We start from the raw sequence: 18,378 nt of genomic DNA, 5'->3' as shown, positions 1-18,378 counted from the left end.
GTATGGTATGGTATGGTATGATACGGTAGGTATGGTATGGTATGATAGCTATGGTATGGTATGCTAGGCATGGTTTGGTGTGGTATGGTAAGTACAGTATGGTATGGTAGGTATGGTATGGTACGGTAGCTACAGTATGGTATGGTACGGTATGGTATGGTACGGTAGATACAGTATGGTATGGTATAGTATGGTATGGTAGATATGATATGGTACAGTATGGTATGGTACGGTAGATATGGTATGGCATGGTATGGTATGGTGTAGTAGGTATGGTATGGTATGGTAGATACAGTATGGTATGGTACAATATGGTATGGTAGAGATGGTATGATATAGTATAGTATGGTATGGTAGATATGATATGGTATGGTACGGTATGGTATGGTGTGGTAGGTATGGTATGGCATGGTATGGTATAGTATGGTATGGTAGATATGGTACAGTACGGTAGGGTACAGTATGGTATGGGATGGTAGATATGATATGGTACAGTACAGTACTATATGGTATGGTATGGTACATATGGTATGGTACAGTACGGTACAGTACAGTATGGTATGGTGTGGTAGGTACGGTATGACATGGTGTGGTGTGGTGTGGTAGGCTCGTGGCAGAGAGACCAGGTGGGAGACTGTGAGCAGTGATCCAGGAAAGAGATGGTGATGGTCTGACATAGAAGAATGATGGTCTGTGTAGAGGAACAGACGTATGGAAACAGTGTTTATGATGTCAGATTGAGCAGGGACATGGGAGTGATGAGTTCACATTTCCAGCTCAGATGACTGGTTCTCAGCCCTGGCTGCACATTTGAAAGCATCTATGGATCTTTTGTGAGGACAGTGGTGGGTGCGTGGTAGAATTCTCACCTTCCCTGCAGGAGACCAGGGTTCAGTCCCTGGCCAGTGCACCTCATGCACAGCCACCACCCATCTGTCAGTGGAGGCTTGTGTGTTGCTATGATGCGGAACAGGTTTCAACAGAGCTTCCAGATTAAGACAGGCTAGGAAGAAAGACCCGGTGAGCTATTTCCAATGTATTCATTGGCTATAGATCACAAGAGTCCAGTCTGCAACCAACCATGGGGAGGGCACAGGACTGAGCAGCATTTCGTTCCATTGTCCATGGGGTCACCATGAGTCAGGGGCCTGCATGATGGCAGCTAGCAATAACAATAACAACAATGGATCTTTTAAAAATCCCCCAAGTCAGTGTCTCAGCCTGGGCCAGTGAAATCAGTACCTGTTGGGGTGGGCACTGGCATCAGTATTATTTAAAGTTACCCAGGTGTTATGGATTGAACTGTGTCCCCCAAAAATGTATGTGAACTTGGCTAGGTCATGATTTCCAATATTGTATGATTGTCCACCATTTTGTCATCTGATGTGGTTTTCCTGTGTTGTAAATCCTATCTCTGTGATGTTAATGAGGTGGGATTAGAGGCAGTTATGTTACCAGATTAGGTTGTGTCTTGAGTCAATCTCTTTTGAGATATAAAAGAGAGAAGCAATAAGAGAGACATGGGGACTTCATACCACCAAGAAACAAGAGCCAGGAGAACAGCACATCCTTTGGACCCGGGGTTCCTGTGCAGAGAAGCTTCTTGACTGGGGAAGACTGATGGCAGGGACCTTCCCCCAGAGCTGACAGAGAGAGAAAGCCTTCCCCTGGAGCTGGCACCCTGAATGTGGACTTCTAGCTTCCTAGACTGTGAGAAAACAAATTTCTTTTAGTGAAAGCCATCTACTTGTGATATTTCTGTTAGAGCAGCGCTGGGTAACTGAGGCACCACAGTGTCTTCTAAGGGCCAATATGCAGCCACAGCTGAGGTCCACTGGTGGCCTCCTTACCTCCAGGCCCACCCCGCTCTGGGCCGCCCCCCAGGTGCTTCCAGACTGCTCTTCACAGCCCCGCCCTCCTCTGTTTGTAAGCTTCTGTTGGCGCCTCACTTACAGAGTAAAATCTAAGAGTCTCTTGCCTCTCCTCCCCAGCTCCCAGACCGTTCACATCCCCTGGACCTGAGTCCATGGCGCGTTACCTCCTGTGAATGCACCCCACCCCACCTCACCCCCCGTGGTGTTAGCAGAGGCATCCGACTCTGTCTCAGGGGCCACCTGGCTCCTCACCCAACACTCTTGGACGGTTTGTTCCTCTGTTGGCGCAGTTCCCAGGCGCCCACTGTAACAGTACAAGTCATTCTGTATTGTTACATTCCTCAGTGCCAACGCCTCTCTGCTCCAGCAGCCTGTCCTCCTGAGTTCAGACACTGTGTCAAATTCACAGCCCTTACCTAGGACCTAGGATGGTCCTGCCGATAGGTGCTCAGTAAATGCTCATCAGGAGCCCAAGTGGTGCAGTGGTTAAGCGCTCAGCTCATAACCTAAAGGTTGGTGGTTTGAACCCACCTGTTGCTCCAAGGGAGGAAGATATGGCAGTCTGCTTCCATAAAGATTTCAGCCTTGGAAACCCTATGGGGCAGTTCTGCTGTGTCCTAAAGGGTCACTGGGAGTCGGAGTCAACTCAACCGCAAGGATTAAATGGCCATTAGCTGAGTGAATGAAGGAGAGAAAAGGAGGGTGGACACAGCTGCACTTTCCACGAACACCTTCCAACAACACCTGACCCTCCTCTGTCACCCTGCCTGGTAACTGATTGACCTGTGCGTCTTTAGCCCAGTCAACATGTCAGGACTCTGCTCAAGTGAACACTGCTAAAATTTTACCTAGCTCTGAGAAGAATAATAGCTAACCAGCCTTCAGAGTTACTGTCTCCATGATTTTCCACTTGGAGTCTCAAACCAAAACACCAAACCCCTTGCCAGCGAGTCAATTCCAACTCTTAGCGACCCTGTAGGACAGAGTAGAACTGCCCCATAGGGTTTCCAAGGCTGCAAGCTTCACGGAAGCAGACTGCCACATCTTTCTCCCGTGAAGGGCTGGTAGGTTCGAACCACTGACCTTTCAGTTGGCAGCCCAGCGCTTGACCACTGTCCAACCAAACTGATGGCCATCAAGTTGATTCTGACTCACAGCAACCATATAGGACAGAGCAGAACTGCCCCATAGGTTTTCCAAGGAGCGGCTGGTGGATTTGAACTGCCGACCTTTTGGTTAGCAGCCGAGCCCTTAACCACTGCGCCACCACTACATCACCAAGACTCCTTAAAAGAACCCCACACAGGTTAAAAAATAAAAGAGCCATTAGAGTGCAGTAAAGTGATTTATTTTAACTGCGAGTTCTTTCTCCACCACCTTTGCTTTGCCTTGGTCCTCTTTCCTTGAACATTGACCTGTCTCCTAATTAAGTAGGATTTTTTTTTTCCACTTTTTCATTACAGAGTTCTTCAGAGAACATTTCTTTGTACTGTTGCAACATGTTTGATCTTCCAAGGTAGGACTGAATATCACATGGGCACTTCTAAAAACTGGACTTTTGGGAGAGACTGCTGGGGTGGGGGTGGGAGTCTTTCATCACTCATCCACTTGCAGGAACACCCACCAAGCACTGGTTTGTGTCTCGATTCTGCAGTTATTTTTGCTACAGACCAGATGCCTCCACACTTACTATCTTAGTCCTTACACAGCTCCCAAACTCTGGACACTCGTAATAAGACTCACGATATGACTAGCCTAGGCCGATATCAGGAGGTAGGTTGACACAGGGGCTGCAGCAGTGGGCTCAAACATAGCAACAATTGTGAGGGTGGCGCAGGACCGGGCAGTGTTCTGTTCTGTCGTATGTAGGGTGGCTATGAGTCAGAGCTGACTTGACGGCCCCTAATGCCAACAGGAATCCCTGGGTGGCACAAATGGTTAAACGCACCACTGCTAACCAAAAGGTTGGCGAACCAACCCAGAGGTGCCTTGGAAGAAAGGCCAGGCAATCTGCTTCTGAAAACCCTGTGGGGTACAGTTCTGCTCTGCAACACACGGGGTCGCTGTGAGTTGGAATCAACTAGACAGCAGTGGGTTTGGTTTTTGGTTTTTATTATGACCCTAGGCAGGTAAGGACGAAGAAGGGAAAGCAAGATAGTATCATGCACCTTGCACCTGGAACAGAAATGAATTACTGGTTCCTGGTACCTGAGCTGGGGGCTGGGAGCAAAGCTGTCACACTGCCCTTTGTCCCTCATTTACGCCCCCAGGGGCTCCTAAAACTAGGAGTGGACAGCTCCCCACGCTCATATCAATGCGTCCCTATAGACGAGAAGGAAAGGCAGGCGTGGTCTCAATTCCTCGACAACTGGGGTGAAACAGTAGCATGGTCCATGGGGAACACTGCTCATCTTGTCAAAGATCAGATTTCTCTTATGGAAAATCTTACATTTCTTTTTCTTTCTGGTAGAGCAAATATTGGCCAGTTTGACCGGATTTGGGATAGAGGGGCATTAGTTGCTGTCAATCCAGCTGATCGACAACGGTTTGTATTTGGTTTCTTGAATTATGTTGATTTTTCTTTTTTTAGCCTTCTTAATTGAGCGTGCTGGACTTTTTCTGGGTTCCAGAAAATTGGCTAGGCTTTTAGTAGTCTGAAATAGCTTATTGGATTTGGACTTAGAAGACCTAAATCCAATACTAGCTTTGTGTAAAGTATAGGATTTGGCTACAGAGGGCCTGGGATCAAGGCTTAGGGCTCCATCACTTCCTGGCTGTGTGTCCTTAAGTCAAAAAACTCACTTTCTCTATGTCTCAGTTAACTTCTCTGCAAAACAGAAATATCTCTGCTAACACCACCGTTACCAGGCAGCAATTGTTGGGCAGCTTGCCACATGCCAGGCATTATTCAAAGTACTTTATATGGATTGACACGTTTAATCCCCATAACAACTCCATAAAGTATGTGCCATCATTGTTCCCGTTTTGCAGATGAGGAAAGCAAAGTCCAAAAGATTAAATTACTTGTCCGAGGGTTGCCATGGGGATTGAAAGAAGGGATGTATGTGAAGAGTTTCTGTCAGCTCTAAAAAACTGCATACATGTTAGCTGTTACTGTGATTATCACGTTTGTTATTGATGGTTTGGATAACCATTCTTATTGTACCTATGTTATTAAAAAATAAAATTGAAATATGAGAAAACATACTGAGTAAAATGTGACTACCCTATGTGCTTTCCAATTCAAATAATATCATTCATGTACTTACATGAGTATAGCACATAAATACTGAATTACGGAGTCGTGACGTAGCACGTAAATACTGAGTTATTGAGTCGTATGGAGGCAGATTCTTAACGCATGGCAAGAAAGGTTGGAAGCTACATCAGTGAAATACATTTTTTTATTATTATTTATGTATTTATTTTATTTTTAAAAATTGTTTTATGAGTACAGCGTATTTTCAAACCTCGGCTTTTTAAATTAGTCCATGCCATATCTTCTCCATAAGACACTACGTTTTTACACAACTCAGTTCTGCTAAATGCCTGAATGGCAGGTATTGCCCGCTCTCTAAGGATGTTCATTCTGGGGCTTTGGTCCGGCCGGTAACATCCACAAGCCACGGGGAGCAGACTGGGCGTCCCAAAGGGCACTCTCTGGGCAGACCATGTAGTTTCCCCAACACCTGGCACAGTATATAGTCAGCACAGATACGCATGTAATACATCTTTGTTGAATAAATTGAATAAAAGCAAGCCAGGCTCAGAGTAACGGACATACAGCGCTCCCTGCCAGCCCCCAGCACCTCCTCTCTCCTTGGATGTAAAAACCACTAAGTGGCTTCTGAACTGTAGGAGGCACATTTAGTACCTGGTTAGCAGAAAGTAGCCATGCCCTTTCTGGAACGCCCATTTAAGTAATCCACTTCTAGCTTGGCCACAGACTCTGTGTCCTCCCAAGTCCTTCCACCCTTTTCTTCTAGCCCAGGTGTGTGTCTGTCTCTGTGTGTGTGTACCTGTCTGTGCCTGTTTGTGTATCTGTGGTCACAGTCCCCAACACTTGAGAACATGTGAGTTTTTGTACTCAGAGTAACTGCTTTGAGCCAGTTTTTTACTAAGTCATTAGGACTGGGTGTCTTCCTGCTCAGGCTGCAAATCGTTGCCATCAAGTCGACAGCAACGCACAGTGACCTTATGTGTAGAACAAAATGTTGCCCAGTCCTGTGCTAGCTCCAGGACCGTTGGTATGTTTGAGTCCATCGTTGTGACTATTGTATCACTCTAGCTCATGGAGGATTTTCCTCAGTTTTGCTGACCCTCAACTTTACCAAACATAATGCCCTTTCCTAGTGATTGGTCTTTCCTAATGACGTGTCCAAAGTAAGCAAGCAGAAGGCTTGCCATCCTTGCTTCTAAGGAACATTCTGGTTGTATTTCTTCTAAGACTGATTTGTTCATTCTTCTGGCAGTCCACGGTGTTACAGATTGAATTGTATTCCCCAAAAATGTGTGTTGTCAGTCCTAACCTCTATGCCTGTGGTTATAGTCCCATTTGGGAATGGGTTGTCTTTGTTATGTTAATGAGGTAGGATTAGTGTAGAGTGTGTCTTGAGTCAATCTCTTGAGAGATATAAAAGAGATTAAACAATCGAGCAAGTAAGCAGAGATGGGGAAGAGAGATGTGAAGCCAAGTGAAGATCACTAAGGAGCAGAAGCTCAAAGAGACAAGGACCTTCCCCCAGAGCTGACAGAAGGAGAAAGCCTTCCCTTATGGCTGGCACCCTGAATTCGGATTTCTAGCCTCCTAAACTGTGGGAAAATAAATTTCTGTTTGTTAAAGCTATTTCTGTTATAGCAGCACTAGATAACTAAGACACATGGTATATTCAATATTCTTTGCCAACACCACAATTCGAATGTACCGATTCTTCTGTCTTCCTTTTTCACTCTCCAGCTTTTGCATGCAAGTACTCATGTGTTTTCTGCTGAGACTGTTGAGTCTCTTGTCCATGATCAGTGGGGCATACTTCCTCATTTTTCTGAATTTTTTGAAATTGGCTGAATTTTCTGAAATGTGACAGAAAGTCCACATTCCAAGAGTAATGAAGACTATCTGTCCCAGGAAGCCCTGCCAAATCAGTCTTGCAGATCACCTTCATGGGGACAGCAAGCTTCTCCTTACCTTTTCCCAGCACCAGAAAATTAGCAAGAATTAAAGTAAAGGTTTCTACTCAAAAGTTTGTATTGGTTTGATTTTTGACTTGCAAGAAGGAGCGACCCACTCAAGCGAGCTGTAGTAAGGAGAGTTTGAGGATGCAAAAGGGAATAACAATAGCTAACCCTCACCGAGCACTTAGCGTGTGCCAGTCAGTGTTCTAAGCACCCACTGAATTCTCACAACCTGTCAGGGGAATACTAGTCTTGTCCCCATTTTACTGATGAGGCACAGAGATGTTAAGAATTTGTCTAAGCTCAAGGATGCCCTTTATCACCACTCTTATTCAACATTGTGCTGGAGGTCCTAGCCAGAGTAATTAGGCTAGAAAAAGAAATAAAGCACATCCAAATTGGTAGGGAAGAAGTCAAAGTATCTCTATTTGCAGATGATATGATCTTATACACAGAAAACCCCAAGGAATCCACAAGAAAACTACTGGAACTAATAGAAGATTTCAGCAAAATTTCAGGATACAAGATAAACATACAAAAATCCATTGGATTCCTTTACACCAACAAAGAGAACCTTGAAGAGTAAATCATCAAATCAATACCATTTACAATAGCCCCCAAGAAGATAAAATACTTAGGAATAAATTTAACCAGAGATGTAAAAGATCTATACAATGAAAACTACAAGACACTACTGCAAGAAACCAAAAGTGACCTGCATAAGTGGAAAAACATACCTTGGTCATGGATAGGAAGACTCAACATTGTGAAAATGTCAATTCTACCCAGAGCAATTTACAGCTACAATGCAGTCCCAATCTAAATTCCACTGGCATTTTTTAATGAGATGGAGAAACAAATCACCAACTTCATATGGAAAGGGAAGAGGCCCTGGATAAGTAAAACATTACTCAAGAAGAACTAAGTGGGAGGCCTCACACTACCTGATTTTAGAACCTATTATACCACCATGGTAGTCAAAACAGCCTGGTACTGGTACAACAACAAATACATAGCCCAATGGAACAGAATTGAGAATCCAGATGTAAATTCATTCACGTATGAGCAGCTGATATTTGACAAAGGCCCAAAGTCCGTTAATTGGGGAAAAGACAGTCTCTTTAACAAATGGTGCTGGCATAACTGGATATCCATCTGCAAAAAACTGAAACAAGACCCATACCTCACACCATGCACAAAAACTAACTCAAAATGGATCAAAGACTTAAATGTAAAATCAAAAATGATAAAGATCATGGAAGAAAAAATAGGGGCAATGCTAGGAGCCCTAATACATGGCATGAACAGAATACGAACCATAAGTAACAATGCACAAGCACCAGAAGAGAGACTAGATAACTGGGAGCTCCTAAAAATCAAACACTTATACTCATCAAAAGACTTCACCAAAAGAGTAAAAACACAACCTACAGACTGGGAAAAAAATTTTGGCTCCGACAAATCCAATCAGCATCTAATCTCTAAAATCTACAAGATACTGCAAAACCTCAACCACAAAAAGACTATCCGATTAAAAACTGGGCAAAGGATTTGAACAGGCAGTTCGCCAAAGAAGATATTCAGGCGGCCAACAGACACGAAGAAATGCTCACGATCACTAGCCATCAGAGAAATGCAGATCAAAACTACAATGAGATATCATCTCACCCCAACAAGGCTAGCATTAATCCAAAAAACACAAAATAATAAATGCTGGAGAGGTTGTAGAGAGACTGGAACACTTATATACTGCTGGTGGGAATATAAAATGGTACGACCACTTTGGAAATCAATTTGGCGCTTCCTTAAAAAGCTAGGAATGGAAGTACCATACAGTCCAGCTATCATACTCCTTGGAATATATCCGAGAAATAAGAGCTGTCACATGAATATATATATGCACATACATGTTCATTGCAGCACTGTTCACAATAGCAAAAAGATGGAAACAACCTAGGTGCCCATCAACGGACGAATGAATAAACAAATTATGGTCTATCCACACAATGGAATACTATGCAACAATAAAGAACAACGATGAAGCCATGAAACATAACATGGAGGAAGCTGGAGGTCATTATGCTAAATGAATTTAGTCAGTCACAGAAGGTCAAATATTGTATAAGACCACTATTTTAAGAACTCAAGAAAAGGTTTAAACACAGAAGAAAACATTCTTTGATGGTTATGAGAGTGGGGAGAGAGAGAGCTGTTTACTAACTAGATAGTAGATAAGAATTAGGTGAAGGGAAGGACAGCACACACTACAGGGGAAGTCAGCACAACTGGATTAAACCAAAGTTAAGAATTTTCCTGAACACAATCAAACACTTACAGGGACAGAGTAGCAGGGGTAGGGGTCTGTGGACCATGCTTTCAGGGGACATCTAGGTCAATTGGCATAACAAAGCTTATTAAGAAAATGTTCTGCATCCTACTTTGGTGAGAGGCGTCTCGGGTCTTAAAAGCTTGCAAGCAGCCATCTAAGATGCATCAGTTGGTCACAACCATCTGGAGTAAAGGAGAATGAAGAACACTAAAGACACAAGGAAAGTATTAGCCCAACAGACAGAAAGGGCCACATAAACCAGAGACTTCATCAGCCTGAGACCAGAAGAACTAAATGGTGTCTGGCTACCACCAGTGACCGCCCTGACAGGGAACACAACAGAGAGTCCCTGATGGAGCAGCAGAAAGGAGGGGTGCAGAACTCAAATTCTAGTAAGAAGACCAGACTTAATGGTCTGAGACTGGAGGTACCCTGGAAAGCATGGCCCCTGGATTCTCTATCAGCCCAGAACTAAAACAATTTCCAAGGCCAACTATTCAGACAGAGGTTGGACTGGACTGTGGGACATAAAGTGATACTCATGAGGAGTGTGCCTCTTAGCTCAAGTAGATGCAAGAGACTAAACGGGCAGCTTCTGTCCGGAGGTGAGATGGGAAGGCGGAGAGGGTTAGGAGCTGGTTGAATGAATATGGGGAATCAGGCGTGGAAAGGAGGAGTGTGCTGTCACAGTGTGGGAAGAGCAATTAGAGTCACATAACAATGTATGTATAAATTTTTGTATGGGAAAAAAAAAGAATTTGTCCAAGTTATATCCCAGTTAATTGGCCTAATAACTTGTTTAGTGCTTCTCTTCTGCCTCCTAGTTCATTGTGTAATGCCTAAGGTCTTAAAAGCTTGCAAGCAGTCACCGAGGCACAACAATTGGTCTCTATTTGCCTGGAGCAACAGAGGAAGAAGGAGAGTCAGGAACAGGAGGAGGATATGGAATGTGGGCTAAGTGCCTCCATGAACAACTGCGTCCTTTGCCATGAGACCAGAAGAACTGGATGGTGCCCGGCTACCATTCCCAAACATTTTGATCAAAGATTATATAGAAGAATCCTGATCAAAAGAGGGAAAATGTAGAACAGAATTTCAAATTCTCATGGACTCCAGACTTCCTGGAGCCATGAAGGTGGAATGAACCCCTGAAACTATTGCCCTGAGATAATCTTGAAACCTTAAACCAAACATATCCCCGAAGTCTTCTTAAAACCAAACAATAGTTTAGCTTAACTAGTAAAAAAGTCTGCCTTGAGCATTATGCTCTTTTAAGAACTATCTATATGGGACCAAACTGACAACAGCAACTTGAAAGGTTAGAAAGGGACCTTAGAGAGCAGTGAGTTTATGTTCATGGGGGAGGAACAACTCAGAAAAGGAGGGTGAGAGTGGTTGCACAACTCGAAGAGTGTAATCAGTGTCACTGAATTGCACATGTAGAAACTGTTGAATTGGTGTATGTTTTGCTGTGTATATTCTCAACAACAGCAAAATAAATAAAAGAATTCGTCCAAGCTTATATAGCCAGTACGTGGAGGAGCAGGAGTTTGAACTGGGGTATCTTCCAGAGTCCATACGCTAAATCCCTAATTTCTCATAGAACTCTGAACAGGAATCACAGTCCAGCCAGGCTCTGGAACCTAGTGTGCCAGGAACTAAAGCACATCACTCAGAGCTGGCAGTCTGTCTGTCTCATGACCTCTCTGCTCCTCTGTATGTGTCTCCTCTCTCCCCCTACCTGACACTCAGCTTCTTCTGTTGACTCCATTTCTTCCCGCACAGATCTAACTGGCTCACAGCCCTTAGCCTCCCCAGCTCTAACCACCACACAGCACAAAAGCTCCAGCTGTTGGCACAACCACCAGAGCTAAGCAACTCCTCTTTGCGTTTCTGGAGTCTTTGGGTCTCTAGAGTCTGTTTGGAGTTCCTGGGTGATGCAAATGGTTAACACACTCAGCTGCTAACCGAAAGGTCAGGGGCTCAAGTCCATGCAGAGGCACCTCAGAAGAAAGGCCTGGCAGACTACTTCTGAAAAATCAACAACTGCAAACTCTGTGGAGCACAGTTTTGCTCTTGACACACATGGGGTCACCATGAGTCAGAATTGACAGCAACTGGTTCTCTTTGGTTCTCTTAATTCAGTTTCCCTGTGGAGGGATCCAGTTGGTCCAGCTGATGGTCTCGTACCGGGCACAGCCCTGCCTTCTAGACAGTCTGTTGGTGGACCCCGTTAGGGTCCCCACCCCAAACCTATCCAACATGGCTGGGAAGTGCTGTCACATGCTCCCTAAAGGAGGCCAGCTACCAGCAACCGTCCCTCCAGCACTCACAGTTCATGCCACACTTTCTAGAACTTTAATTTCATACTTTCTTCTATTTCTGCATGTTCGTTCATCTGGTCTCTCCGTCCAGATAAAGGACAGGACTGTGTTTTCACCTCGTACATACGGCCCTGGAGTGATCCCAATCGCCCACGATACTACCAGTGCAGCAGCCCAGGCCGCGTAGCAAATCTCCTGAATCAGAGTGTTGGAGGAGGGAGGAGGGGGTGCCGGCACCCCTTCTTCTAGCAAGTGCCCAGGTGACTTGGATACAGAGCCTGGCCTGGGGACCACGGAAGCCGGGCGGCCCTTCAGGAAGTGTGTGTTCCGTGTCGCGGGCCCCAGGTGCGCATCAGGCCTACAGGGAGCCCTGCTGCCTTTGTGTGACATCTGGTCTGACATAGTGGGGAGAACGTGGGCTCTGGAAGGGGGTTGGAGTGGATCCCTGTTTTTACCACTTCCCAGCTTTGTGACCTTGGGCTGGGGACATCATTTGCTGAACTCATTTTTCTCTCTTAGAATGAAAATCAACTTCGTGTGGTTTTTGGGAAAATTAGAGTCAATAATGTAGATGAAGGTAAGTGTGGGTTACTTCCCTGCCTCTTGCCCCTGTAGAAAAATGTAACATGTACCTTTTTGTGTGTTCATTTTAGCTATGCTGATATAATGTTGTCCCTAACAAGGAAGAGGTTTCGCTACTTTGCGTGTGTTGTATCTTATGATCCAACTAAACATCCAGGTAAGGATTTTTTGTTTTTTTCTTTTTCTAGGTGACTCTTTTTTAAATGATGATTTAATTATATTATACAGAAAGCATTATTTTCTACTAGTACATCTTATTAGGAAGTGCACTGCTTGTATACCTAAAAGTTCTATTTTTGGTGTTAGGGAATGTCTTAGCTATGGAGAGCTGCTATAACAGAACTACCACAAATGGGTGGCTTTAACAAACAAATTTATTTTCTCACACTTTAAGAGGCTAGAAGTCCGAATTTAGGGCACCAGCTCTAGGAGAAGGCTTTCTCTGTCGGCTCTGGGGGAAGGTTGTCGTCTCTCTTCAGCGTCTCTTCGTTGGTTCCCTGGAGATCTCGTGGCATCTGTCTTCCCCCATCTATGCTTGCTTGCTTGCTTCTGTGTCTAATCTGCTCCTTTTATATCTCAAAAGCGATTGGTTTAAAACACACCCAAACCTAAGTGCCCATCAACAGATGAATGAATAAGCAAACTGTGGTATATACACACAATGGAATATTATGCAATGATAAAGAACAACAATAAATCTATAAAACATCTTACAACATGGATGAATCTGGGGGGCATTATGCTGACTGAAATAAGTCAATCACAAAAGGACAAACACCATACGAGACCACTGTTACAAAAACTCAAGAAAAGGTTTACACACAGAAGAAACAATCTTTGATGGTTACAAGGGAGGGAAGAGGTGGAGAGGGAAAAACACTAACTAGATGGTACATAAGTGGTGACTTTGGTGAAGGGTAAGACAGTACACACTTCTGGGGAAGGCAGCACAACTTGACCAAGGCAAAGTCAGAGACACTTCATAGACACAGCCAAACTCCCTGAGGGACCAAGTTGCTGGGCTGAGGGGGGACCATGGTCTTGGGAGACATCTAGCTCCATTGGGATAACATAGTCTATAAAGAAAATGTTCTACATCCTGCTTTGGTGAGTAGCGTCTGGGGTCTTAAAAGCCTGCGAGCAGCCATCTAAGATACATCTACTAGTCTCACCCCATCTGGAGCAAAGGAGGATGAAGAAAACCCAAGACACGAGAGAAAGATTAGTCCAAAGGACTAATGGACCACCACTACGAGTCTCCACCAGACTGAGTCAAGCAAAACTAGATGGTGCCCAACTACCACCACTGACTGCTCTGACAGGGATCACCATTGAGAGTCCCAGACAGAGCGGGAGAAAAATGTAGAACAAAATTCAAATTCACAAAAAAAAACAAAAATCAGACTTACTGGTCCAACAGAGACTGGAGAAACCCCGAGAGTATGGCCCCTGGCCCCCTGCCTTAGTCATCTGGTGCTACTCTAACAGGAATACCACAAGTGGATGGCTTTAACAAAGATAAATTTATTCTCTCACAGTCCAGTAGGCGACAAGTCCAAAGTCAGGGCATCAGCTCTCTGTCGGCTCTGGAGAAAGGGCCTTGTGATGCATCAGTCTTCCCTTGGTCTGGGAGTTTCTCTGCGCAGGAACTTCAGGTCCAAAGGATGCGCTCTGCTCCTGGCACTGCTTTCTTGGTGGTATGAGGTTCCCATGTGTCTCTGCTCGCTTCTCTCTTTTATATCTCAAAAGAGGTTGGCTTAAGACACTATCTAATCTTGTCAACCTCATCAGTATACCTATCACAGTGATAGAATTTACAACACATAAGGAGATCACATATAATCTCATCATAGTGATAGAACTTACAACACATAAGGAAATCACAGCAGATTACACAGTCATACAATACTGGGAATCATGACCTAGCCAAGTTGCTACACACCTTTTTTGGAGGACACAATTCAATCCATGACACCCATCTTTAACTCGGTACTGAAGTCACTCCTGAAGTTCACCCTTCAGCCAAAGATTACACAGGCCCGTAAAACAAACAAGAAGACACATGAGGAACGTGCTTCATAGTTGACTCATGTAGGAGACTAAATGGGCTCACCAGCCCTAAAGCAAAGACAAGAAGGCGGGAAGGTACAGGAACACTGGACGAACGGAAATGGGGAACCTGGGGTGGAGGAAGGAGAATGTTGACACATGGCGAGGTCGGCAACCAGTGTCATAAAACAATTCGTGTATTGTTTAATGAGAAACGAATTTGCTCTGTAATCTTTCACCTAAAGCACAATTTAAAAAAAATAAGAGTAAAAAGGTCTTCTGCAGCAGATCTGCGCCATGCAAGAAAACGCGCGCGCACGCGTACACGCACGCGCGCACGCGTGCACACACACACACACACACACACCCTATTCTGCTACGGCTTCATTAACATAACAAAGAAAGCCCTGTCCCCAAATGGGATTACAACCACAGGAGCCACAGGAGCCGCTGGTGGATTGGAGCTGCCAGCCTTTTGGTTAGCAGCCTGAGCTCTTAACCACTGCACCACCAGGGCCCCCGTCCACAGGTATAGAGGTTAGGATTTGTAACATGTATTTTGGGGGGGACATAATTCAGTCCCTAACAGGCAACTGTAAACATTTCCTCTTCCCCCTCTATACATGTTTTTCTTGCTTTCCATTCCCCTTTGGTTCACCATTCACAGCTCAAACCATAGAAGAAGGAGAAATGGCTGGTGCTAAGGTGAAAGAAAGGAGCTCTGGTGGTGCAACCGTTAAGCACTCAGCTGCTAACCGAAAGGTTGGCTGTTGGAACCTGCCCAGCAGCTCTGCAGGAGAAAAGCCCTGGGGATCTGCTCCTGTAAAGATCACAGCCTAGAAAACCCTGTGGGGTCACTGAGCCGAAATCGACTCAGTGGCACCTGACAGCAGCAATGTCAGAATCCACATGAGCACTGGACTAGGAGGAAGGTGAGAGTTGGTAGGCCTGCTATGGGTACAGCATGTCCATATTATCCATGGAAACCCTGGTGGCGCAGTGGTTAAGAGCTATGGCTGCTAACCGAAAGGTCAGCAGTTCGAATCCACCAGGCGCTCCTTGGAAACTCTAGACTCCATGGCAGCGAGTTTGGTGTTTTGGTTTTTTGGTATTATCCATAGTGGGGTGATGTGTTGGGCAAGTGCCTACACACACACATACGCGCACACACACACAAACACGCACACACACCCCCTCACACACACACACACACACACACCCTCACACACACACATGCACACCCTCACAGGAGGATGGGTGTGAAGTAGGCATTGGGGAGGGGTAGAGAGACGTGCAGGAAATCTCTACATGATGACTGTTTTTTAATTTCCAGGATTTTATCATTCGACCTTTGCATTCTTCTATTACTTTCTTTGCTTTGAATTGTAAAGGGGATGTTTTCATCTGGACTCATTTTGGTGTGGTTGAACATGGGCTCTTATTTTCAGGAAGAGATGAAAAGAAAATGCATAGACCTCTTGTGAAAATCCCCATTTCAGTTTTTTATTGAGCCTGTTTTTTAAAGTGGCTTGTTTTTATAAATATTTACATCTTAGTTTTTTTTTCCGTTTGAATAAATCAGATCTTAACAACTCATTAAAAATAAGATTTAGTGTCCATAATTAACTCTGAGACAATCAGATGGAAATAGGAATTAATGGAGGCAGCAGTTAGCTCTGCTGATGTGATTTAAATTCCACTGGCAAAAGGAGGCCTAAGGGCTTGTGGGAAGAAACCACAGCAGGTCCTGTCTGGGGGCAGAGTCTCTAATAATGCTCTGGAAAGGGGCCGAACTGAACACATAACATGAAAGTAGGATATTCAGATTCCCTATAAAGTGGAGCCCTGGTGGCGCAGTGGTTAAGATCTCGGCTACTAATCAGAAGGTCAGCAGTTTGAATCCACCAGCTGCTCCTTGGAAACCCTATGGGGCAGTTCTACTCTGTCCTATAAGGTCACTATAAGTCAGAATCGACTCCACAGCAACAGGTTTGGTTTTATAAAGTAAATGCTCAGCAGCAGAGCAGGGAAACTTTAGAAAATCATTACCCCAGAGGAAATCCCAAAGGAATTTGCTAATGTACACAATGGGCAGCCCACACCCACCCCAAGATGCCTTGGAAGAAAGGCCTGACATTCTATTTCCAAAAAATCAGCCATTGAAAACCCTAAAGAGTCTAGTTTACTCTGTCACATGTGGGGTCACCATGAGTCGGAGTCGACTCGATGGCAACTGGTTTGGTTTTTTGGTTTTGCCTTTTGACCCCATTCTGCTTTCCATCTTCCCAAGAGCCATGGATGGGCATGGGCATTGCTGTCCCCTCAGTAAGGCAGTTTACTTCTTTGGTATGAGACGTGCAAAGAAGGAAGAGGAGGAAGAGGAATAGGAGGGTACTAAGGAGAACGAGTCATGTCCTCATCCATTTGGATAATTAAGCCGTGTGTAGAATAAGTAAGGAGCCCTTGTGGCACAGTGGTTAAGTGCTCGGCTGCTAACTGAAAGATCATCAGTTCAGACTCACCAGTAGCTCCTCGGGAGAAGGATGTGGCGGTCTGCTTCTGTAAAGATTACAGCTTTGGAAACCCTGTGGGGCAGTTCTACTCTGTCCTATAGGGTTGCTATGAGTTGGACTTGACTCAATGGCACTCAATAACAGCATAGAAGAAGTACACCTATGTTCTTGGGAATAAACTGGGAGGTGGGTCCTGAGAATTTCTCTTCAGAATTAGAAGATTCTATAGAAATCATTCCTCATCCCTATGTCTCTCTTACTTAGGTCCACCATTTTATGTTCCAGATGCTGAAATTAAAAGGTTGTTTGGTAAGTTGTGGACTTAGACTATAATTCTCCTTAAATAAAGTCAGCAAGTATTTATTTTGAACTGTTAGCTATTAGCATCTAGAAGTATATAAAATTTAAAAGTTAGAGACCGTTTAATCAAAGACTGTTTTATCCTAGAAAAGGGACTAATCTCAGTAATACATCTTTTTCGCTGTGTGCTTTCTTTTGGACATTTTAACTTTTCTAGAGAGATGGTGTATTTATTTTGCTCATGGGAGTTATAAGTGATAATAACAATTCAGAATTCAGAAAATTTGTCCTTAACATTTCCCCTTTCATTAAGAGAAAAGAAAAGCCTTTAGCAAACTTTTTCTAAAATCATTTGAAGTAATTTTAGAAGAACCCTTGATTTCTTTCTTGTAACATTTTAATGTGTTACCCTTTTTTTCTGATTCAGGAACAGTGTGCAGTATTCATTGTCTTGACAGTGTTGATGTTTTTGAAGAACGACATAGAAGTTGGGGAATTGACTACATTTTTGAAAAGTTATATCTATTTACAGAAAAGTAAATGAGATAGAAAATCGAGTAACATCAACATGTTCTTGAGCAATTGAAAATTATGCTGTCATGAAAATATAATTAATGACTTTTAAAAAATGTATTTACAGACCGTGTCACAGATCTTTGCTCAAAAATGCACATAACTTTTTAGAAAAAACTACTAACTAAAATGTTAAAGTGGCAACCTTTTGAGAGGAGAGCGTGATTGGGAATGAAAGCAAACTATATCTCGATGTTTTACAGATTTTGTAAAAAACCTGTTAAGTATATCTATACTTAGAGAGTCTAAGAAATGTTTACATTCAGCATGTATTGCTTGTATAATTAAAAAAAAGAGAAATACAGTGCATATAACTTAAAGTAATATAATTGTCTTAGTCATCTAGTGCTGCTGTAACAGAAATACCACAAGTGGATTGCTTTAACAAAGAGAAGTTTATTTCCTCACCGTCAAAGTAGGCTGAAAGTCCAAATTCAGGGTGTCAGCTCCAGGGGAAGTCTTTCTCTCTCTGTTGGCCTTCTTCTCTTCAGTGTTCCCCCAGACTAGGAGCTTCTCTGCGCAGGGAACCTGGTCCAAAGGACGCGCTCTGCTTCCGGCACTGCTTTTTTGATGGTATGAGGTCCCCCTGTCTCACTGCTCACTTCTGTCTTTTATATCTCAAGAGATTGCCTCAGGACACAATCCAGTCTTGTAGATCCAGT

At 44.0% G+C, this 18,378-nt stretch overlaps 1 protein-coding gene across 1 annotated transcript in view; it reads left to right on the top strand.

Annotated features, from left to right (window-relative positions):
- Nucleotides 1–18,123, top strand: part of TPMT (thiopurine S-methyltransferase) — a 26,170-nt gene extending 8,047 nt beyond the window's left edge. The window contains exons 4-8 of the mRNA XM_004382983.2: nt 3,338–3,390; nt 4,345–4,419; nt 12,353–12,438; nt 17,108–17,152; nt 17,571–18,123. Coding sequence (XP_004383040.1) covers nt 3,338–3,390; nt 4,345–4,419; nt 12,353–12,438; nt 17,108–17,152; nt 17,571–17,683 — 372 coding nt within the window. The 3' untranslated portion in view covers nt 17,684–18,123. The remainder of the gene's footprint in view (nt 1–3,337; nt 3,391–4,344; nt 4,420–12,352; nt 12,439–17,107; nt 17,153–17,570) is intronic.
- The last annotated feature ends 255 nt before the right edge of the window (nt 18,124–18,378 follow it).

Source organism: Trichechus manatus, unplaced genomic scaffold (genome assembly GCF_000243295.1).
Source record: "Trichechus manatus latirostris isolate Lorelei unplaced genomic scaffold, TriManLat1.0 scaffold00103, whole genome shotgun sequence".
Classification (NCBI taxonomy): Eukaryota; Metazoa; Chordata; class Mammalia; order Sirenia; family Trichechidae; genus Trichechus; species Trichechus manatus.
The sequence above is the reverse complement of the archived record's forward strand: the minus strand, read 5'-3'. Positions and strand labels throughout refer to the sequence as shown.